At 41.4% G+C, this 25,038-nt stretch overlaps 1 protein-coding gene across 1 annotated transcript in view; it reads left to right on the plus strand.

Annotated features, from left to right (window-relative positions):
* The window catches only part of PLPPR4 (phospholipid phosphatase related 4), a 59,993-nt gene extending 38,404 nt beyond the window's left edge, over positions 1–21,589 (plus strand). The window contains exons 3-7 of the mRNA XM_006119840.4: positions 3,603–3,732; positions 8,524–8,719; positions 13,500–13,557; positions 15,617–15,790; positions 16,966–21,589. Of these exons, the coding sequence (XP_006119902.1) occupies positions 3,603–3,732; positions 8,524–8,719; positions 13,500–13,557; positions 15,617–15,790; positions 16,966–18,303 (1,896 nt within the window). The 3' untranslated portion in view covers positions 18,304–21,589. The remainder of the gene's footprint in view (positions 1–3,602; positions 3,733–8,523; positions 8,720–13,499; positions 13,558–15,616; positions 15,791–16,965) is intronic.
* Positions 21,590–25,038: the final 3,449 nt, after the last annotated feature.

Raw genomic sequence — 25,038 nt, forward strand, 5'->3', positions numbered from 1 at the left:
TAGACATACATTGTGTATGTATTGTTATGTACACACACACATTTACATACAAAGGATTTTTTTCTGTAACTCCCAACACAAAATTACTCCGAAACACATGTTTTAATCTCTCCAGCATTTGCCTAAGTTACAGTCTGACCCCCATTCACTTCAATGGTCTCTGAATTGGGCCTCTAATAGAAAAATAAAAGAATTATAGAACTTACAAAACTCATATGATGTGTGAAGATTTAGCCATGTCATTGTATGTTAGATAGCCAATGCTTGTTAGGTTCCACAAACCAAGCAATCTGTTTTGTCATAATGGAATGTTAGATCATATAGTTTATCAAATAGTTTGCAAATTTGATTGACAGTAACAAAGCACAAAGAACAGAGGCCTTGCGCTACTGCAGCAAACTGATATCCCATTCTCAGTCAACACGACTACCTACTTGGGTAACATAAAATAAAAAGGCCCAGAAATGTTTTAGTAAAATAGCACAATTTTTGGTTTTCCTATACGGCAAGCTTTTGTCCTGTGAGTCACCTAAGAAGGACATTCAATTTACAATCCGCCAGCCCTTTAGCTTTTTCTAACTGATTAATCCATTTCTCTAGAAAGACATCAACATGGACCACTGAAGCTATCACCTTCTCTAGTTTGCTTTATTTCCCTGATTTTCCCTCTATACCACAAGATGGTCTGTCTTTCAGGTTTTCTCCCCATGTCATACATCTCCTGATGATTGCCAAAAACTAATTAAAATTCTCTAAAATTTTAATTTAAAATCCCACTTCTTGCTTCTGAACAAAGTTTTATCATTATAAAGGCAGTACTGAGATGGATAGTAATACTATAGACTCTTGGTGAAATTGGCTAATAAAACTCTAACATTGACTTTTCCATATATTGATGCAACCTTCACTGCATTTATTTTGCTCAAGGGAAAGAAAGGAAACTCAATTAAGACCAAAAGTGCGGTCAGCAGGGAGTTGATTGTCCAGAAACTGCTGCTCATTTAATTTCCTCTGCCCTGTGCACAGAGGTTTCACTGAGATAGCATGGTGCATTAGGACTTGTCGGCTGGTCTGATCTCGTCATGTTTTTTTTTTAAAGTTTCTAGCATTCATCTACATTGCAAATCTTTCCAATCACACTTCATGCAGTGCTATTTTATTGAATCTTAAAACAAACAATCAGAATCAGTTCTGAGGCTTAAACTGCCCATTCACATCAGTGCAAAGATAACTCTGAAGTCTAACAGCAATATACCCATCAACATTAGAGCTGGACAGAAAGTTTCAGCACAAATGTTTTGGTGAAAAATGTAGATTCCCACTAAAACATTTTTCAGGGGTGCACAATAAACTGCCTGTGGGCCAAATGCAGTTTGCCAGGGTTAGCCCCTGATGGGCTGCCAGCGCTTTATTTAGCTGGGAACAGCGACCTTCAGCCAACTGGAGCTGCAAGCATCCGTACCTGTGGGTGCCAGGTAAATTAAGTGCCGGTGGCCTGCCAGGGCCTAGCCCTGGTGAACTCTATCTAGGCACAGGCCTTTAGTTGCCTAACCATGCCCAAGTGAGATTGCAGCGAGTGAGGCTTGGTCTATATGGGTATGTCTACACTACCCCGCTAGTTCAAACTAGCGGGTAATGTAGGCATACCGCACTTGCAAATGAAGCCCGGGATTTGAATTTCCCGGGCTTCATTTGCATAAGCGGGGCGCCGCCATTTTTAAAACCCCGCTCGTTCGAACCCCGTGGAATGAGGAGTAACGGTAGTTCGAACTAGGAAGCCTAGTTCGAACTACCTAGTTCATGCCCCGTGTAGCCGCGCTGCACGGGGTTCGAACGAGCGGGGTTTTAAAAATGGCGGCACCCCGCTTATGCAAATGAAGCCCGGGAAATTCAAATCCCGGGCTTCATTTGCAAGTGCGGTATGCCTACATTACCCTCCTAGTTCGAACTAGGAGGGTAGTGTAGACATACCCTATTAGACCAAGAAGATTGGCTTATGGTATACAACTCCAGCTACATAAAATGTGTAGCTGGAGTCAACTTACCTGAAACTGAGCCTTGGAGGCGTCCACACAGCAGGAGGCTGCTGGGAGCAAATGCTCCTATCAGTTTCCCTTACTCCTTGCAAAAGGAGGAGTACCACATGCTGATGGGGGCTGCTCTCAGCATTAGCTTTACAGATCTATGCTAGGTCTTTCGTTAAGTATAGATGTGCCCAGAGAGAGGCTCTTGCAGGGAAAGTCCTGAGATTAGGGGAACTGGTTCAGACAGGAAGGGCTGAAAGCAGCCTGCTAATATAGGAAGGACTCTGCCCAGATCAGGGGAGTTGAGCTGTATTTGGCTGGAGGGGTGATTTTTGTAGTTAGTTTGCAACTTTAATTAATAGATCAGCCCCTAAGGAGGACTGTTGTGACTGGACTGGAAAACCTCGTGTGGATTTTTATTTGGTGATCCAAGAAGGGAAACTGAAGCGATGGGGTGTGTGCACTGATGGGTTGCCTAGAGGGCACTAAGAAGCAGCTACTCATATGCACCAGTTTTCCCACTAAGCTGCACAACAACACAGCTTCACTGGTGATTAGCCAGCCCCACCCAGTCATAGGTTCAGGACTCTGTGCATGGAGCTGACAGACTGGGTGGGGCTGATTAATCACCAGTGAAGAGGGAACACTGATCTGCACTCCTGTTTTCTCCTTTCTAGATCTCCTCTAACTCCTCAGTAGGTTTGCCATCTCTCTCTGACTCTTAATGTGCAATGCCATAAAAACCCCCATCTCTGAATGGATCTGGTTCCCGCTACACAGTTAGGGTGCTTTTGCACAGCACCCTAAACTCAAAATAAGTTACGCAATTTGCACTACACAAATTGCATATCTTATTTCGATTGTATTTCAATATAAGGTATTTCAAAATTTGGTTCATCTACACAGCGCCAAATTTTGAAACAACATGCTATTTCAAGACATCCCTTAATCCTTGTGGAATGAGGGTTACAGGAATGCCAGAATAATGCGCCCGTTATCTTGAAAAATATTTTGAAACAATGGGTGTGTTTAAAAGACCTGGGTTAGCTATTTTGGGATACCTCCAACATCCCGAAATAACCCCACTGTCTAGACGTACCTTTAGAGAATAACAAGCTCTCATGGAATTTTTGACTGCCAGAATGGCCAAAGGCCAGGCAGACGGCCAGACGCTGGGAGTTATGTCTATCCCAGAAATGCCAAGGGAGTGCTATGGGTCTTCCCATTTATGATGCAGCATTTTCTAATTGTTTGTTTTGTTATTATTGTATCGCTTAGAGGCCCCAACCAAGGCCAGTATTCGATATACTAGGCAATGTACAACACAATGAAAGGATGGTCCCAGCCCCAAAAAGCTTATGTCATTTATATTTAATGTCAGTGCCATCCTCTTGCCTGCCTGCACTCTGGGGAATTTGCATTTGTGAATGCTTGCATATTGATGTAAATCCTTTTGAGGCAAGTCACTTCCATGAATTATATTTGTTCAGTTTTAATTATTTTTCAGTCCTTACTGTCCAGTCATGAAGTGCTTCATAACTGCTACCCATGCCATGAATCCCTCCTTTTTCATTGCAGATAATGGTAGGAGAAGGAATTCTCTACTGTTGCCTGTCTAAAAGAAGAAATGGGATTGGAGCCGAGGCCAATATTAATGCAGGAGGCTGCAACTTCAACTCTTTCCTTAGAAGAGCTGTCAGATTTGTTGGTGGGTTTTGCATGCTAGTTACCAAAAATGCCTTTTGTAACACATTTTTGGTTTCAGTTACACAGGTTTTTTTCTTTAAGATAGTCTTTTAGGACAGTGAAAGGCAGTTATTGGCACAACTATCATTGTGCCAAAAAAAGTGCAAGAGAAATTATTGAATGGTGTTGCAAAATAAAAATCACATATTTATAATGCTTCCGCTGTCCATTTTTCTCTTTCATCTATTGCATTATCATCAGTGTTGCTAAGTCAGTAATTTGACTTACCATTATCCCTCCCCCATTTAATATTTAAGATGTTTGGGTTTGGTTTTAAATGCATTTTCCCCCCTCTAAAAAGAATCCCAGTTCATGAGCAACACAAAAGAAACTGTTTGAGCTGATACCTCTATCAAATAATATCAGTAGATCTGATATTCCATGTGTGGCCAATGGGTGTTTCAGGCTGGATTCACAAAAAGACAGGTATTATGGAAGTTATTTTGAAATAACAACTCCTGCTTTCCACAAGGAATAACGCTTATTTCAAAATAGTTATTTTGAAATAGCGGTAGTGTAGATACTCCCCAGAAACATTCAAAGTAATTACTCTCCAGTGCTTCCTGGGACTCTAAATCGAGGTAGCGCATCCACATAAAGGGAGCCTGTCTCAGGACTTCCCTATAGTATGAACACGCTATTTTGAGATAGTTATTTCAGGAGTTATTAGTTCAAAATAAGTTATTTTGAAATAATTTCCTACTGTAGACATGCACACTTAGTGCTCATAGAGAATGTGGGGAACCAGCAGCTCCAATCCCCCCTCTGCCTGTTGAGAAACAGGAATCTGCTGCCTTCCAGGTGTGGGTCTTAACTACTAGGCCACAGCACAGGTGAGTACAATAAAACGGAGGTTGTTTGCAAAGGTTGGCCCCTATCAGGCTGCTGTACTATATTTACCAGCACCTCCACAGATATGCATGATTGCAGCTCCAGTTGGCTGAGGACCGCCGTTCCCAGCCAATGGGAACTGTAGGAAGCAGTGCGGACTGGGACACTATTTCCCGCAGTTTCCTTTGGCTGGCCGTGATGATCCATGGCCAACAGGAACTCCAATCATCTGTACCTGCGGAGGCACAGGTAAATATAGTGGCAGCAGCCCTCCAGGGGCTAACCCTGGCACACCAGATCTGGCCCTTGGTCCAGTATTTGCCAACCAATGTCATAGCACTATTCTAATGCTCTCTGGCCCAGTTAATCTTTAATTACTCAGTTATTTATTAAAGTGGGACAATGTCAACAGGAAAAATGAGCTACCTCCCCAAGCCTCTCAGCAGAATATCTAGCCCAATGGTTGAAAGACTCTCCTGAGAGGAAGTAGGTGCCTGTTCAAATCCCATCTCCTCATCTGGATGAGAGAAGACTTGAGCCAGTGGTCTTCCATACCTCTGGTGAGTGCTCTAACCACTGACCTAAAGGTTATAAGGGAGAGCCTCCTTCCTGGCTGTTGTGTGGGAAGGTAGATGGCCTCATTGATGCTGGCCAGATTGGGTCTCCAAACAAATTAAGTGGAAAAGCACCTATCTTCCACTGTTTTGTGAATCACTCTGAGCAGTAGATTGGAGATAGGCATCTGCACACACACTGAGACAACATTGCACATCCTCAGAAATAGACACACCTACAGAACTCTGGGATTGGGCACCTGCAGGGCTAGGTGGCAGCAGAGCAGGAGTTTTGTGAATTGCAATGGCACTTAAAAATGAAACTTGCTTGCTTGTATCTATGGGGAAATGGATGAAGGCTGCCAAATTCATTTCACATAAGCCATAGATAAGAAGGCAATTGAGTGTTTTGTTTTTAATTATTGGTGACCATCCAAGTTTGAATTGTCAAGCTATTCTTTGCTCTTCATGTAGAAAAGAGATGTGCAATAATTTTTTTGGGGGGGGGGCACTTCATCAATTTCGGTACATGATCATGGGCGAGCTCCAGCCCCCTCCAGAAGGGTCAAGGCCTTAGATGGAAGGTGTAGGACTGGGGGACGAAAGAATGTGAGAGGACGTGGAAGAGAGACACTATGTGAGAGACAGATTTTGTGACACAGATTGAGAAAGTGTATGTGGCAGTGTGTGTATGACAGTGACTATGTGGGTAGTACAGACTGGGGGTGTGTAACAGTGACAGAGTGTGTGTGCTGGTTGCTGCAGGGAAAGTTTCTGAGAGAAGCCACACTCTGTCTCTAAGACAAGGAAAGCTGTCCTGTTCTGTTGTCTTCTCCATCTCCCTGCTCTGCAGAGATAGGGCCTAAGAGAGTGAGAGAGAGAGAGAGAATTGGAATCTTAGAAACAGTGCACTACCTCTTAAGGCAGACACTCCTTAGCCACTTACCATCTGTGCTTCTTTTTGGAAGAGTTCCGTTGTGTGTCTCCATCTCCTTGATCCCTGCTCTGCAGAGATGAGGTACAGAGTAGGGATGTAATAGTATAGTCAATTAACTGATAAGCAAAAGCTTATAGATTAATGCTATAGACTACATGCATTTCCCTCTTCCCCCTTCCCTCACCAGTAAATTTTTTAGCAGTCTGGACAGCAGCCCAGCTCAGTCCTGGTTCACACCGGGACCGGGACCTACCCTTGCTGTGGCTCTGCATTTAAAGTTTATTAGGAGCAGGACGGGCAGGCAGCCCAGCTCAGTTCTGGCTCACTGCAGGTCCAGGAGGTCAGACCCACCCCAGACAGGGGCTGTTGCCACCCTTCACTGCTGCCTCTTTATCAGAGGCAGCAGCACAGGACGACAGGCAGCCAGTCTGCGAGAGGAGCTGGTTTTTAAACTAGCTCCCCTCGTGGACCAGCTCCCGCCTGGCACCCCTCACTGCTGCTTCTGATACAGTGGCTGCTGGCCTCGCCCTTGATTTATAGAATAGTCCACTAACCAATGAAAATTCATGAGGTTACTCAACTATTTGATTAACCAATATTTAGCATCCCTAGCAGAGAGGCACGTGGACACCCTGACTTTAGCACTTCACTTTCCTCTTCCCTCTGCACAGCTTGCAGGAGAATCCTGGGAGCATCTTGTCTTCAAGACAGACAAGGGAGGGGCAGCTGAAGACAGGCTGCCCACTGTAAGGATGCACCTCTGCTAATCAGCTGGGTGGGCTGGAGAGAAATGCTTGGTGGAGCGCATCCAGTCCTTCGTCCTGATTTTGCCCACCCCTGTCAAATGAAGTTCACTTGTTGGTATGGGGCTCAGATACAGTCCTCTATGCTGCAGAAACCTTGCATGGGCAGAGCCCATGCACAGGAAAGTGATGTTTTGTGAGCAGAGGACAGCTTCACCACTGCTCCAGATATGCTGGAATGGAGAAAAGTACTAGAGTGGGCAAAGGAAGAAGTTACCATATCCACACACAGCACAGATTCAGTGACCAGAAACCCAAAATAACAGCAGCAGGAGTGGGGGCTCTGGAAAGGCTAGAATAGCCACCAAGGAGGGCTGCAAATTTCCCATATCCTGCTCTATCTGACCTAAGAGTATCCATCTTTAACTCCATACAAACCAATCTTTCACCCTTAATTTATTCTTTGCATCTGATCTTTCATTATATATCTTGCTTATTCATCTCATGGTAAAGCAATAACTTCAGCCTGTCTCCATTTCTCCAATGCAAAAAAACACTACTTTAAACAGTAATAGTAGGTCAGGGAAACAAATCTAAATACCACCCAAAGCAGGAAAAAGTGCACTGCAAAGCAACCCACATTTACCCAGTATCTGTTGTTTCAGGAATTTGGCATTCAAGACACTAGTGTTATTAGATAGCAATAAAGAGAGAACATTAGGAGGAGGAAAGGATTTTTCAATAGATGAACTTTTAACAGGAAGTAAAGTTTAACTGAGCAAGTTAGGTTTGTTTGTTTGTTGCAATATAATCAGAAAGAGTGGCACTTTGATTCAAGGGTTAATCCACTCCATAAATAAAGACAAGGTCTGCAATGTCCAAAAGTCATTATCCTCTGACAGGTGTTTGGTGGTCTGTAGGAAATGAGCCAATGCCCTCAGTTTCCTTACCAATAGACAGATGCGCATGCTGAATACACAAGAATACCACACATCCCAATTGGCATTATTTGGCACCACAGAGGGCAGTGTCATGAGAAATAAGTCCTGAATGAACATGCATATTCTCATGCTTAGAGAATAGACCCACCTTGGGGCAATGTGGTTCAGCATGCACAGTCATTACTTCCATTTCCTGTAACGCCAGTTCGGTATATAAACAGATGAATGAATTATAGATTTATTTAATGTTTTCAGTAAGTCAAGACAGATCCTTGATGAATTCCACTAATATCCTTCCTCTCGCCCAACAGTTCTTCTTTTAGTACAACCATGTCTCCTTTAGCCAGTTCCTTACAAACCTTATAATTCTTGTAATAATCCCCATTTTATCCCAATAAGCTAATAATTTCCCAAAAATAACTCTATAAAATGTTTTACTGAAGTTTTGATAGACGAGGAAAATATGGTAGATCTAATCTAAAATCAGTTAGCTTAAAGAAAGATTAGATCTGTGTGACACAGCCTATTTTTGGTAAACCTGTGTTACATTTTATCCCATTTTCAGTTTACGTCAATGTCTTTAATTATTCTTCACTTCAGCATGTATTTTAAAACTTTGCATACTATTAATGGTGCTGTAGTTACCTAGATCAAATTTTTCACTTTCTTAAATATAGGTAAATGTGGTTTGAATTTGGTTCAATAATCATAACTATCTTTAACCAGCTGTTTTGTTTTACTTTCTAGGAGTTCATGTCTTTGGCCTTTGTTCTACTGCTCTCATTACTGACATCATACAATTGTCAACAGGATATCAGACACCATATTTCCTGACTGTATGCAAACCAAATTACACATCCCTAAATGTATCCTGCTCAGAAAATTCTTACATTGTGGAAGACATTTGTTCAGGATCTGATCCCATAATAATCAATGGTGGAAGGTTAGTTCCATCTTATTCTGTGTAATAATCTTGCATACTTGCTTTTACATTACGTAGGTAATCACTCTTATTTTTAATTGTCAGTCCACCTATAGGACTTACTCAGTAATTATCATCAACTCTGAATGAGTTTTGACAGTCATAACAAAACTCAGTGAATATGTTGCTCTTCAGTTCAGTTTACTGTAGACATCACTGAGGCCTAAGAGAAAATTTGGAAGACTATTCTGACAGACTCAGATGCCTAATAGGATGGTGCTATCCACTATTAATTAAATCCACCTCCCCACCTTTCAAATAGGCACAGTATCTAAATCATTTTTCAGCATGGGTTGCTTCTACTGTTACTCTTTATAAGTTCTACCTGCTGTGCAGGGAAAGATCATGCCTAAATACCCATATTACCAGTGGTGGTCTTATACCTTAGTTCATGAAGTACACTATAGTTTTGTCCTTTATTACTTTTTGTGCATTTTTTGCTTGGTTAAGCTGATATACAGACAGACTTTGAGACTGAAAGCCCCTTATTTAAGAAAAGATTGCAGCACTGCAAACTTCTCCACACTCCCCAACCAATATAAACCTCAATCCTAACCTGTTTAGGGTCAAGAGGATAGTTTGTTCTCCTTGGTTACTTAGGGTGCATCTACACTGCAGGGCTTAACTTGAAATAATCTATGTAAATTTAGCTACGTCAATTGCATATCAATTGACAGTATTTTGACACTATTTCAAAATAACTGCCTTCTGTGTAGATGCGGACTGAGTTATTTTGGAATAGCGCTAGTTATTTTGAAATAGTGTTGTAGTGTAGACATACCCTCAGGGATATCACTCCTGTTGAGATGGCCAAGTTTATGTAAGGAGATTAATCTGACTTCCATGATTTTAACTTGTACAAGCCTTGTTTTTGTGTGATTGCTGATGGTCTTCATTTTTAATTTCTAGCACAACTGTTTCCATTTCTAGTAACTAGCCTCTGACTAACCTGTGAAGAGTAAAGAGCAGCATTTATGTCATTATTCTGCTCATAGTGCAAATTAATCTTCTCTGCTATCCTTAAGTGGTTTTCCTCATCAAACTCTTCCCTGGTTTATAGTCCAAGTGCCTTTCCCTAATTTTATTCTTAAGTGAGCTCTGGCTCCCAGGGGAGCCAACAGCCTTGCCAAGGCCTTAGGCAGGGGTTGGAGAATGGATCCGTGTTCCTGGAAGGGAAAGGCCTCTTTGGAAGGATTGGGCTGGGGTGCTGCCAGCCCTCAGCACCGTCCAGCCCATGGCATGCCCACCAGCCCTGAGTGTTGCCTGAAGCATGCTGTGCTGTGCTCCAACAGAGATTTAAAGGGCCCAGGGATCAGCAGTAGAGGCCAGGAGCTCTGGGTCCCTTTGAATCAATGGGCCCTGGAGCAATTGCCTCTTTGCTACCCCCTCACCCATTGGCAGGCTTGCTGTCTCCTTTGTTTTAGTGCTAGTTTTCTTAATCCGTTTTATACCCTGACAGTTTTGCATTGTGTATTCTTACACTTCTGAGTTTATATTAAAATTAAGCTATCAGAGGAAAATAGTTATCCCCCAGGTTTATTTTTAATACCTCTGAGTGGTAGCTCATTTCCTATGCTCAGAGACATTTTCTTTTTAGAACTCTGAATGTATCTACCACATTAATACTAGCTGTCATACTTTCCATACACAAACAGCCATACTTTTCAGTCACATTCATTTTATTTTAAAATTAAAAGATAATAAATCAAGGAAGAACAGAAGTAAAATCTCTATGAGAGAGCCCTATATGTGCATCTCCTTTTTAACACCCTGCATTTGCTTTGAATGCAAAAAAGCTAAAAAGCTCAGTCAACAGAAAACAATTTATTGTTATTTGATTTATTTAAAAATATTTTAATATATTTTAACCTGCCTCTCTATACAGCTACATATCCAAGTCATGAAATTAAGATCCAGATCTGAACATTAACAAAGTTCAGACAGCTGAATCCAGCACAGTGTTCAGGAGTCTCTCTAATGAAGCCTTTTTCTCAGTTCATTGGCACAGCTGTCCTTTTGACAGATATGTGGAAACCATACATACATAGTTTCTTCCACCCAAATTGGGGGAAAAGCTGAGCGCTTTTACCAGAACTTATGGAGGCTCTATGTACTGGTGTGGATGATTTTTGCCTTTATTCCCCATGCTCCTCTTAATGCACATAGATATTCCTTGTGAAAGGCTCTCAAAATTTATAAAGGAGTCGAAGTTCTAGATCAATGACCTAACTAATGAGAAATTCACATTTATTTCCATTTGGCCAGAGTAATAACTGAGAAATTGCTAGACATACAGGCCCAAGTTCAGACCAGTAGAACTGCATTCACAGTAGTTCTGAGTTTGGACCACAAGTTCATTTACATAGAATTATCGAGAGAAGACAAAGCAAAATGAAGAACATAGAAAATTATGATGCAGCCTCTTAAAGGAAAACTAATCCTTTAATTCCCCAGGACTTAGTCTAGAGCAAAAAGATTACATACCATTGCTATAACATTCTAAGGGAGGCATATTTATGACAATAAATTGATATATTTTCTATTTATAGTGCCCCATTCTAAAAGTCAAAGTCATACAAATTCTATTAATCTTCCAGAGACCTTTAAGTAGTATTCTGGTGGAGAACCCTGCTGTACAACAGATTTCATTTTTTTCTTCTCATGCCCTGTGACTTTTTTATTCTTTCCAGAGAAAGAAGGTATTGAAATGTACCATACAAGAGCAAATGTCAAAAGAGACAGAATATCTGTTGTGACAATTTTATTTAGCTACTGCTATTATGGTCCTGGCTGTGAATATTCTAAAATAATAGATGTTAAGCTATATGTTGTAGCTTTCACTCTCATTGTAGCTCTTTATTTGGGATCCTGTCCTGCAATGTACTGAGAGACTCTATCATCTCTCGAAGCTGAGGACCTCCAGCATGTTGCAAAATCAGGCCAAAAATTAAGAGTCATCCATAATCTTGGCATTGTCAAGGAGTCTTCTAATGTTTTTGTCCTGCTGGTCTGCTCCTTCAGCTATTGCATGAAGAGCCCGGATTACTTTATTGTGAAATGCTTTCTCCAAGTACCTTTGCCATACGTGAGCCTGTCACATCAGGAACTACTGGGAGCTGAACCAGAAGACAGAGCAAATGAAGGTTCAATATGCCTGCCTCCCTAAGACCTGTTATTTCCCTCTTTTCACAACAGTAATATGGGGAGGAAGGAGAAGAAAGAAAGCACAGAGAAGATGCAGGGTTTCTGTGCCATCAGAGGAAAACATTTAGGAGGATGTCAGACTGCTGCAGAAATCGAGCCTTCACAGTACTCCTCCAGGCCACCTATGAAATTTCAGGGAGCTTTCTGGTTTCCATATTACCAGCCTCCTTTATGGGGCCCCATTTCTTATACTCCATGAGGCAGCTTAGTGCTATTCTGGTGGTGTAAAGCTGACCTTCAGATAGCAGACCTTAGAATTAGAGGAGCTCTTCTGCTTAGGGCAGTGGTTTTCAACCTACAATCGGTAGCACTGCCTACAGCCCCTCAGCACAGATGTGGCCCATGTACCAGCCTCAGGGCCACACAGATAGTATTGGTTGCAGTCCATAATGATAAACAAGTTGAGAACCACTGATTTAGAGTGATCCTTGGTTGGTGTACCACCATGTAGCAACTCGTATTCTAATCATCATCCTGATTGCCTGTACAGGGAGCATAGTTCGGGAAAACAGTGTGTGCTCCAACTCCCTGATGGACCTACAACCCCAGCTACTACAACAGCTCATGGGCAACATTCCCGTATAGAGCAGCCCCCAGCAGTGGCATTCAGATGGCCTAACATTGGGAGAAGCATGATGGTTTCCTGAACTGTGCTGAGTACTCTTAGGCCACAGCTAAATATCCGAGCCACAGACTTCACCGAATAAGGTTATTGATGGGGAGATAGATCTATAATTATGTGACCGACTGTACAATAATATGGTTGATTAATAAATTATTCACAAAGAATAAAATGCCATTATTTGAGTAGCTCAATAGATGGCTAAACAATATTCCTCAAATAAATTATTCATTTCCCCCCTTAATCAGTAGGACACATATTCATAGAAAAGACTAAGGTAGATAATGTGTAGAAGTTGTCTTTAATACTCATTCCAGTCACCAACCACTGAAAGAAAGAATTAATGAAATCCTAATCTGTTTACTGTGTAGGACTTTTTTGAAATGAGATATCTGAGCTTAACTCGGTGGGACCTGATCTTGAGACGTACCACATACCCGCAATGTGGTCATTGATGGTCATCCACACTTCTCAGGACTAAGCACTTTGAACCCACTCATCTGAAGACCTAGAATTAGTTGATGCCCAAATAAGAAATCCTTCTGAAGTCAATGGAATAATTACATGACTTATATGAACAGACTTTTTCAGGATAAGACCTATCATGAAAAAATATCCAGAAATGTAATTATATATATTTGCTCCTTTAAAAATCAATTAGCTCACAGTTCACCAAGTAGTTTTTTAACATCAGAAATGACTTGATGTTGAATATTCAAAACAAACTGATTAGTTTTGTAACTCAGGTCTTAGCTGATCCATTCCCCAAAGTACAAAAAGGGAACTTAAAAAATAAATCATTTGTTATATTTTTTCTGTGATGTGTAAGTTAAATCGTACTACCCAATGTGTTTTTAAATAAGTAGAAGTACAGTGTATTTGGAAAAACATAACTTGAGTGTCCTTCCTTGGCAGAAAGTCATTCCCTTCTCAACATGCTACTCTGGCAGCCTTTGCAGCTGTATACATTTCGGTAAGTAATCAACTCTGTTCATTATTCATTTGTACTAGCGAAAAGTCAAAGTGTCATTTACTGCGTAGTTTAAAGTGACTTGATTTAGATTGTCACCTAACGTGGTAAGGAAATAAATAAGCTCCAATCCTCTGAGCTTGACAGCAAAATGAAATTACAAATAGCTAAAATAAACTCAACATTGCTATAAAATATACAGGAGGGACACAATAGTTCCACACAATTTATCTAGCAACATTATCCTCTGTAGTGGAGTATAACATTTAAACATATTTAATGTTGTGTATTATTCACATAAAAATATTATTTTTGTCTTAGAAAGTGATATTTTAGTTTGCTGTTCAAATAACACTTATCATGTGCTAACTCTTTCCTTCTTTGTATCATACTTCAAACACTGCATGCAAACTCTAGACACGGGGGCTACGTCTAGACTGGCATGATTTTCCACAAATGCTTTTAACGGAAAAGTTTTTCTATTAAAAGCATTTGCGGAAAAGAGCATCTAGATTGGCATGGACGCTTTTCCACAAAAGCACTTTTTGCAGAAAAGCATCCGTGCCAATCTAGATGCGGTTTTGCACAAGAATGCCCCGATCGCCATTTTTGCCATCGGGGCTTTTTGCGCAAAACAATACCGCATTGTCTACACTGGCCCTCTTGCACAAAAGCATTTGCGCAAGAGGGCTTTTGTCCGCATGGGAGCAACATAGTATTTCCACAAGAACACTGATAATCTTACATGAGATCGTCAGTGTTCTTGTGAAAATTCAAGCAGCCAGTGTAGACAGCTGGTAAGATTTTCCACAAAAGCAGCTGCTTTTGTGGAAAAACTTGCCAATCTAGATGCAGCCTAGGACAATTTTTTTCTTGTTATATCTGGATTGACATCAGTGGAGATACATCAGAAATGCATTTGTCTGATGTGAACAGCTCCACTGATATTTACCAATAGGATTGGCTGGCTAATTAGTAGCTAATTGTACCTTTGCTGAATGTTTAATTTTTAATATCTGGAAGATCACAGGTCAGAGGCTAGGAACTTAGCAAGATTCAAAGTGCAAGTGGATGTTTATGTGGGCAACAAGAATACTGTATCCAGAATTAATGCTAACAGAGGAATGGGAGCAAAGTAAAACTTCATGTGTCAGGGCTTAAGCCCGTTTCTGCAGACTGTTCTGTGTGTGTACAGTGTTTAGCATATTGGGGTCTTGATCCATGACTGGGACTTCTAGGCACTACTGTAGTGCAAATAAATAATAAATAACATTCACCATTACTGATTACATTGAAACCTTTATGGGAAGCAGAGGAATGTTTACCCTACATCTGCCTATGGTGGGGGTCTTTTGCACCTTCCTCTAACACATAGTTTCTCATCCTTTTCAGGTTAGTGATTCCTTATTCAGTCAAAACATTCACCATCCCCTTACACTTACTATAAAAATAAGGATAAAAAATGTATTAAGGATAAACATGATGTCTACATAAGTTAATTGTGTGCATGGTTACATATTCAATAGATAGTACTTGACCATGAAAGCTAAGAGAAATGGAGGAGCAAGATTTTCTTTGCTTTAGATTATAATTATTTTTTCAGCACCTCATGATTGCTTTCATTGATATTAACCCAGCAGTCATGACCTACTGGCTGCAAAACATTGTTCTCAATTATCTGGTACTAGCCAGTCTCAAAAACATTGTATTAGATGGGCCATGGGTCTCATTTGGTAGAACAATTCCTATGCTCCTCAAGCACTAGCTCCTTAACTAGTTATATTTGCAACACATCACATCTGTATTCAGGTCCAGCTTGTACTGCTTCAGTGAGAGTTTGGTTTGGATAAAGACTTTGGAAGTTGTCTCACTGTGACTGAAGATTTTTCTATAGCAGTTGAATAGATTTTACCAAGATTGAAAAACAAAATCAACAAAATTGATGCTAAAATAATCTACCAGGCATTCCTGTGTATTCACTTGAAGAAAAAGTACATAAAATAAAGTAATGTTCCCTTACCTCAATCTGAAATTACATAAATCACTTTTTTTCCTTTTCCAGATGTACTTCAATTCCACTTTAACTGACTCCTCCAAACTTCTGAAACCTCTTCTCGTCTTTGCATTTATCATCTGTGGCATTATATGTGGCCTGACTCGTATCACACAGTATAAGAACCATCCAGTAGATGTCTATTGTGGATTCTTAATAGGAGGAGGAATTGCTCTCTATTTGGTAAATACAATATGAATGTGTTCTAAGTTTTAGAAAATAAAAATCATACAAGGACAGTAAGGGCTGTATGCAATGCTCTCACCAGAGGACGGTTTTAGAGGAAATAGATTTTAGAGTGGCAGAAGGAACAGCAACATGAGTAGACTATTGAAACCATACAACTGTATATATGAAAATGGTCAGTTCCTGCATATTGCAGCCTGATCAGGAATTGATAGGTGAATGCCCTATAAAATTACAAGCTTATGTGAAGACTTACAAAATTCACACTAAAAATTGAATTGAAGGACAGTCAAACATTTCTTGACTCAACTTGTCCCTAGGCTGTTGCATGATGACTGACTTCAGGTACTCTAAATACCCAGTAGCAAGGAAATCTGCCCTGAAAACTGAAAATTAATGGGGAAGCAGAATAAGGGCAGTTAATACTATGTAATTACAAATAGATCTGGGAATAGTGCAAAGAATTAACCTGAGTGATTAGCTCAAGCATTTAGACTGTTTATGAAACAGTCCCTCTCACTAGAATGTCTTCAAATGATTCTTTTACAGCTGGCCCACTGAAAGTGTAAATATCATGAAGCTAAACCTTGTTGAAGTCATGCATAACTTGGGAGCCAATCGATACAAAGCTTAGAAATTGTTCTATCATGTAGATACTGTATTACAGTCACTGCGCAGAAGAAAGGGCAGAACTACTGAGCAGAGAACTAATCAGGCTGTAACAAGATTCAGTAATGTAACAAGATTCAGAGCAGTCAGTTATGTGTAAATATTTCTTATGCAAGGACCAGGAATTGTGAAAACATTATTTTCAAAACAAAATATTCTCTCTTGCACTGTGGTTGCTGCTTTGTAAGAGGGGGAACACAGGCGGGGAGGGGGGAGCGGAATAACCCTCCACTAAGTTATTTGCTTAGACTACATGTTGTAACAAAGAATCACAATGGCATGACTTTATACTTACCTACAAGTACAGAACTGTGGGCAAAATTTGGAACAATGAATGAGGTTTGCATTGGTGAGGATAAATAGCAATGGAAAGAAAACATACTGGACAAATCTTGTCAATGTAACTATATTAATATGATCCATGTTCTGTGCATTTAAAGACATGGAAGTGGCTAAAATATTTGTTTTTCCATAATTGTCTAATGCTTCTATCCAAATATCAGGGTCTGTATGCTGTGGGTAACTTCTTACCAAGTGAGGAGAGTGTGTTACACCAGAATCTGCAAAGAGAACCACTACGATCTTTTACAGACCTTAGTCAAGATGCCAACAGAATTTTACCGGGCAAAAATGGTGGCAGCAATGATGGACTTTCCTCTCACCATTCTGAGAGTATTCTGAATAGAAACCACAGAGATTCTGGATCCCTGACTAACATCAAGAGAGCAAATGCTGATGTAGAGATTATAACCCCACGAAGCCCCATGGGAAAGGAAAATATGGTTACTTTCAGCAACACTTTGCCGAGAGTCAACACGCCATCAATGGAAGATCCAGCCAGACGAAATGCAACAATCCATGCATCAATGGATTCTGCCCGTTCCAAGCAACTTCTTTCTCAATGGAAGAACAAAAATGAAAGTCGAAAATTGTCTTTGCAAGTAATAGAAACTGAATCTGGCCATTCACCACCAAGGTCTATTGAAATGAGATCAAGTTCTGAGCCATCCAGAGTAGGTGTTAATGGTGATCATCATGGCCCCAGCAGTCAGTACCTAAAAATTCAGCCTGGCAGCGTTCCGGGTTGTAATAGTGCTGGTCTTTCTGGTGGGCTAAGAGTCTCTATTCAGTCACGTCCTGGTTCTTCACAGCTAGTCCATATTCCTGAAGAGACCCAGGAAAATATAAACACATCTCCCAAAAGTAGCTCAGCCAGGGCCAAATGGCTGAAAGCTGCTGAGAAAAGCGTTGCATGTAGAAGCAACAGCCAGCCAAGAATCATGCAAGTAATAGCCATGTCAAAGCAGCAAGGAGTGCTTCAGAGCAGTCCTAAGAATTCAGAGGGCAGCACGGTCACCTGTACTGGAGCCATCCGATATAAAACTTTGACAGATCATGAACCCAGTGGTATTGTACGAGTTGAGGCCCATCCAGAAAATAACAGGCCCATAATTCAGATGCCATCAGAAGGTGAAGGGAGTGGCTCTTGGAAATGGAAAGCTCCTGAGAAAGGTAGCCTTCGTCAGACTTATGAACTAAATGATCTCAACAGAGACTCTGAGAGCTGTGAATCCTTGAAAGACAGTTATGGGTCTGGTGACAGGAAAAGAAGTAACATAGACAACAGTGAGCATCACCATCATGGGATTACTACTATAAGAGTCACACCGGTGGAGGGAAGTGAGATTGGCTCAGAAACTCTGTCCATTTCTTCAAGCCGTGACTCTACACTTCGAAGAAAAGGTAACATTATTTTAATCCCTGAAAGAGGAAGCAGCCCCGAGAACACCAGAAACATCTTCTATAAAGGAACATCCCCCACAAGAGCTTACAAAGAATGAAAGGAGGCGTGTCAAGCTGATCCAAGAATTAACACATTTTGATAAAGCTTGTGCTCGATTCCTTTTTGAGCTAATTTAGAAATATTCTTGGTGTGCCAAATTACTGACCCTCGACCTGACTATCATTGGACATTACTGATGTTTGGTGTGCATGAACTTGTGGATTTCATGTGGTTGGGGGGAAAAGCACAATGCAAGAACCTAACGTGAAGAGTTTTCTTACAGTTTGTTTCATCAGACCACAATCATTCTCTGAGGGTCATGATATCAGTCAAATGATGCTCTTGAACACAGACACTTTATTTCCTGAATGTGCCAACTTTTTGATTTCATTTATATTTATGTCTGAGGACAAATGAATTTTTCACAGCAAAGGCTGTATCAGTGTTGTTCTATATTCACCTTTGCAGATTTTGCACCAAAACTTTATTACAGAATGGTGCTGATTATAACTTTACATATTTTGAAAATTTACATACTTATTAAACTCTACCAACACATGACATATTGACGTGAAATTACTTTAAAAGTAATACTATTAATACTATGACGATGCTGGCTGCATTCATGTAGAGTAGGAAATACTTACAGCTTTGTTATAGTGGATTTGTCACATTAAAAGATTGCAAAGATTTTGTGTAGTTCTTTGAAATAATGTTTACTGCAACAAAAATATGTGGGTGACGTTCCATTAGAGTGGAATAACTATTTAATTTGAATAGTTTTGCTACCGCTGCTGCTCAAATTTTATTTAAGTACAGGTGCTACTAATGAAGAGGCTTTTTCATAGTAGGCTGTTTTAAATATTGTTTTTAAGGGGATCTTTTAAAGTACATAAAAATACAGATTTTGCATTTTTACCTCCTCTCATTTTGTCTCTCTGTAGACTTTATATTTTTCTGTTAATTTCCAACTAGATAATGTTTGACACTGATAACTGCAAATGAATTTGCTCTGAAAGAAGGTTTGCCATGAAAACTGAAATTGTTACTGATCAGTCACTAGCTATTGATTAACAAGCATTCTAGCTCACTCTTGGATGTACTCACCTCACCTGCTTAGCTTAGCACAAAATGTCCATAAGCTTCACCCTCATCATAGTGCACCTTTATTTATAAGCTTTGCTTTAAATTTGGAATGTCTTTGTATGCAGAATCAATACATGAGTATTACGTTGGTTTTTGGGTGCCGTTAGGGTCCCTGAAACAGACTCAGTAAGAGTCTCCTTAAACATGATTTTTTTCAGCTAGAAATCACAAGGACTGTGTCCTGGGGTTGGAGAGTCTATAGAACTTCTAATGACATAATCCTTTCTGAAATGCTTTTGTAATATGAGAAAATAATTTGCCTTCTTGGAATCTGTGTGCCCAAGAATTACTAAACTGGACTCTAAAGAAAACTAACATGGCTTTGTCCTGCGCATGCAGGAAGACAAACAAGATATAAAGGATTTGGTGAGGCTGCGATTTTATTAACTTATCTGGGAACTTGTTTCCACCTAGTGGATCAGTCCCTCAACATTCACCAGATGGTCCCTAGCCAGTTGCTGGGACCCCAGTGTTCTCCCCACAGAGGAAGGCTAAGGAGCTGGTGATAAGGGGCTTTCTTCCTGCTGAACCAGATGTTAGGAGCCTAACATTTCTCTCCAGCTTCTTAAGGGGAAGGCACCCTCTAAATCCACTTCCAATTCTGGTTCATGAGGGAACCAGGCTCTTATGGAATGAGTACTGCACTGGACAGCTTCCATCTGCTAAATTGCAATAGCTTGAACTTCGTCTCCTAATCTACTCCACTGGGTCACTAAGCTGCAGTGGAGAAGGCGAGAACCCCAATCTGGCAGTAAAGGAAAAATCCTTCCTCTATTCTTAAATAAGATGCCTAGCGCAATACTCACAGCTGATCAAACACTCCAAGGATCTACTTTTAATCCCAGGGGCTGGAGGCATGGAAGGGGATTCCAGCCAGAAGACAGGGGCTCATAGATTCTTTTCCCACACTTCTCCCCCGTCCAGAGTACAGGGGCCAATGTTTTACCTGGGTCCTCCTCACTAGCCCACCACTTCAGGTGAGGCTTTTTCCCTCCCCAGTTCTGAAAATAAGGGGGCAAGGAGACTCTTAATGGACCAGTATCTGTTTTTCCCTCCAGTCTGAACAAAGACAGCCCCTAACCTCATTACACACTCTGCCTCAGAAATTCCAAACGGTGAATTCTGCAGATTATGTTTAAGGAAATAACTCATGGTGTTGCAGCCTGCTAATAATGGTGAGTGTTATTATTGGGCACTATAGCTAGTGAACTTAACCACAGAAACTAGGGAACTGTGAGAAAAGCAATTTTTAGAAAATGCATTTTCAGATTATATTTACAAGGTTTGTTTAGTTGTTTTTGTGTACATGTAGGATATAGTCCTAGGTATTTAATATCAAACCTTTTTTTACATATTTCCTAGGGATTACAAACATATGAATTGTCTTGGATAAAAAAAACTTGTTGGCATTAATTTAGTTTGGGTACACAATAGAGCAGGTAGGATTAGCTTTAATGGAATGGGTATGACACAGTCATTGTTGGCCTATATATGCAGAAGGGTATGTAAGTAGATGAAGCTGAAAAAAGAAATGGAAAACTGCAACTGGAAATATTGGCAATAAACCAAGAATTTTACAGTACTCTCTCCAGTAATATAACTGTTTTGGAGATGACAGGCTTTCTGGTGGGAGTGGTTGTTCCTTGGTTTTAGCTGGGCCATTTATCTGGGCCATCTAGCATATGTTGCTTTTACTACTCTGAAATTTGCTGCATTATTTCAAGTGCAGTGTGATATTTTTCCTATGAAGCTTTCCTATTTCTTAACAAAAGATTTTAAAGCACTTGTGTAATCATTGAAATTGTGTTCTTTACATAATATATTGATATATTCTTTTTTTACTCAAAGTGCCAAAGTCTACTCTTTTTAATAATGGCTTATCAAATTATATTACATTAGAAAACAAATGTAATAAGATATACATTGGAACTCAGACCTCTGCATGTATATCTGATAAGAAGCCTTTTGTAAAATGAACCCGTGTTTACATTCCACTAATACCTTAATTTAAAATTAATCAAATAAATTGACAGGTGGCATCTTCTTAGTGTTCTAATTTTTCTGACTTGCTAATGAGGGAACCAATTTCTTTGTTAGGCTGTGCTTTATTGAGAAAAAATAAAATTAAATATGTTTTTTCAATGAGAATTCTATATATAAAGTATTTGTGTTTAATAAAATGTTATGCAATGTTTTCAAATGGAAAAAATTTGTAAATTGCTAGAATGTATTTTGTTAAGTACAGATCAATGCTACTGTGTGGATTTATTGTGCTATCATAAAAATAAAGACTAAATTCCGCATTTGAAGTTCAGTCATTTCATCTATAGCACAGTAGAAGTCAAGATCCCATTTCCCATCTCCTGGTCCCCTTCTCTTTTTTTATCATTCAGAAACTGACAGCACTGAAATCCCAGCCATTATACTTGCTTTCTAAGACAGGGGTGTGGCTTGCCTGGATGCAGCCCCCGAGGCTCCGGGGTTTCCCCCCAGCAGTGAAGAGCCTGTGCTGACACACCACCTCACTGAAGGGCAGGAGTGCACAAAATCTACTAGCCTGGGCCCCCTTAGGCTCTGGTGCATGAGAGGAATGTCTTTCTGCTTTTCTGTCAGGGTCCATGTCAATGAGGGCTTGTGGGTTTTTTCTTCTCGCTTGTGTGGGGCCCCCTATGGATAGTGGACCCGACCCAAAAATGGTTCCCCACCCCTGCTCTAAAATATACAGAAAGTCGTATAAGATATACAGAAAGTCATGTATAAGATTTAGAAGATATACAGAAAGCCATGAGAAACACAGTAAGAGAGACAAAGAAAACCATAATTGGCTGAAGAAAATTCAGGAGAAGATAACCATGTCTTATTCTAGATAACAAAAAGTGTAGTGAAAGTGGGAAGGGAAAGAAAGAAAAATTAATTCAGAAGATATATACACTAACTAGAGAGAAAAGGGACGAAATTATAGCCAAAATGCATAACATAGACCATACAAACATGCCATTAAGTTTGTGGGGTTAAAAGGAACGGTGGCCTGACTCACTCATGCTCTGATTATTGGATATCAGATAACATTTTTATACCTTGTCTCTGGGGGTATGTCTACACTACAAAGTTAGTTCGAACTAACGGACGTTAGTTCGAACTAACTTTAATAGGTGCTACACTAGCGCTCCGCTAGTTCGAATTTGAATCGAACTAGCGGAGCGCTTAGTTCGAACTAGGTAAACCTCATTTTACGAGGACTAACGCCTAGTTCGAACTAGCTAGTTCGAACTAAGGGCTGTGTAGCCCTTTAGTTCGAACTAGTGGGAGGCTAGCCCTCCCCAGGTTTCCCTGGTGGCCACTCTGGCCAACACCAGGGAAACTCTATGCCCCCCTCCCGGCCCCGGACCCCTTAAAGGGGCACGGGCTGGCTACGGTGCCCGTGCCAGGTGCAAGCCTGCCAGCACCCAGCTAGCAGACCCTGCACCTGGCACAGCACAGAGCCACCCACCCGATGCCCCCCAGCCCTCCCCCTCTTGCCGGGACCAGGCTGGCGGCTCCCGGGAGCTTGCCCTGGACCGCAAGAGGCGGGCACCTTCCTGGGCTAGTGCGGACATCGTGGACCTCGTCCACGATCTCCGCACTAGGCACAGGAAAGTGGCCGTCTAGGGCAGGAGAGCTGCCAGCCTGGCCACCCAGGACCAGGTGTGCATGAAAATCAAGGGGGTCCACTGAGACCCCCGACACTGAGCCCTGAGCTTACAATGGCCGTACTGGGTCAGACCAAAGGTCCATCTAGCCCAGTAGCCTGTCTGCCAACAGCGGCCAACCCTAGGGACCCTGGAGGGGATGGACCGAAGACAATGACCAAGCCATTTGTCTCGTGCCATCCCTCTCCAGCCTTCCACAAACTTTGGGCAGGGACACCACTCCTACCCTCTGGCTAATAGGACTCCATGGACCCAACCTCCATGACTTGATCTCACTTCCCTTTAAACTCTGTTCTAGTTGTAGCCTTCACAGCCTCCTGCAGCAAGGAGTTCCACAGGTTAACTATTTGCTTTGTCAAGAACAACAACTTTCTCTTACTAGTTTCAAGCCTGCTACCCATTCCTTTCCTTTGGTGTCCTCTAGTCCTTCTTTAGGGGAACTCAGGAAGAACTTTTATGAATGCACCCTCTCCACCCAACCCCTGCTTTTAGAGACCTCTATCCTGTCCCCCCTCCGTCTCCTCTTTTCTAAGCTGAACAGTCCCAGTCTCTGTAGCCTCTCTTCATCTGGGACCTGTTCCCAACCCCTGATCATGTTAGTTGCCCTCCCCTCTCCCAGCCTTTCTCTTCCCCTCTCCCACCTCCTTTTCCCAGTCTCCCCCAGTTTTGTTCAATAAAGACAGAGTCAATGTTGGAAGAAACGTTATCTTTATTTTGTACATCAATAAGAAGGGGGGCTAGGGAAGGGTAAGTGGAAGGAGGTGAGGGAGGAATGGGGTACGAGCCCCCGATGGGCTCTGCGGGCTTCTGGGGGTGGAAGCTCTCCTGCAGCCCCCCAATTACTCCCTCTCCCCAGATGGCAGCCTGCGGCATGTGCAGCCGGGCTGATGGCCGAGTGGTGTGATGTGCCCAGTGTGGGCACTCAGGGCACTCCAAGCCAGAACTTCTTTGCAAGCGGGGCACCCCTTAGAACTGTGTGTCCGGGGTGGGGGTCGGGACCCTTTAAGCGCAGCCCTCGGCTAGCCTGAGACAGCATCTCCATGCTCTAAGTCCTCCTTTTATGCCCTGCCGGCACTGCTTCCGGCCATCCTTAAGCCCTGTTCAGAGTCCACTCAATGTGGACTTGCTAGTTCGAACTAGCAAAACGCTAGTTCGAACTAGTTTTTAGTTCTAGATGCGTTAGTTCGAACTAGCTTAGTTCGAATTAACTAATTCGAACTAAGTTAGTTCGAACTAGCGCTGTAGTGTAGACGTACCCTAAGTGAATTCAGTTGAGTTCACAGTATGGATGTAAGCAAGTAGTCAACTACCCAATAAGCCTAAGCTTATCGAGTAGTCGAGTCAACTACTAGCAATCATACCCTTCACCTCCCCCATCTCCACCCCCACTGCTGCCTCTAGCAGGGGAGGCTCTTAGTACATTTAAACTGCAGAGCTACAGCAGGGGTAGCTCCTGGACCTGGCATGAGCCAGGACTGAGCACCTTCCCTTGTTGATTAATCACATAGTCGATAAAAATTCTATTAACTCCACGATTAGCCAATTACCCACCTCTTAACAGCCTTAGCTCGCAGTACCATGCACTGTGTCTATTACCACCACTCCTAGCTAGGACATTACAGCTCCATGCAAGTGTGAATGTGTGGATGACAAAGGCTAGGAATTTGAACAAAGCAAAAGGCTGAGCAGGTGGTATTTGCAGGAACTGCATCTTAAGGTGCCCAGAGTGCTGAATACTAAGGTCCTGTGAATATGTAGCTAAGTACAGCAGACCAGATTCTCCATTGCCCTACATCTTTTTCAGTCATCAACACCAGCACAAAGTGAGCGTAATTCATAACTATTCTGATTCATCAGTGTTTTATATCCATTTTGCACTGGTGTAATTAGCTATATGAGGTGCAGGGCCAAAGAGAATAGGGTCCAGTATGTCTTTCTCTATATTTCCAGTTTTACTG

Source organism: Pelodiscus sinensis, chromosome 9 (assembly GCF_049634645.1).
Source record: "Pelodiscus sinensis isolate JC-2024 chromosome 9, ASM4963464v1, whole genome shotgun sequence".
Lineage (NCBI taxonomy): Eukaryota > Metazoa > Chordata > Testudines > Trionychidae > Pelodiscus > Pelodiscus sinensis.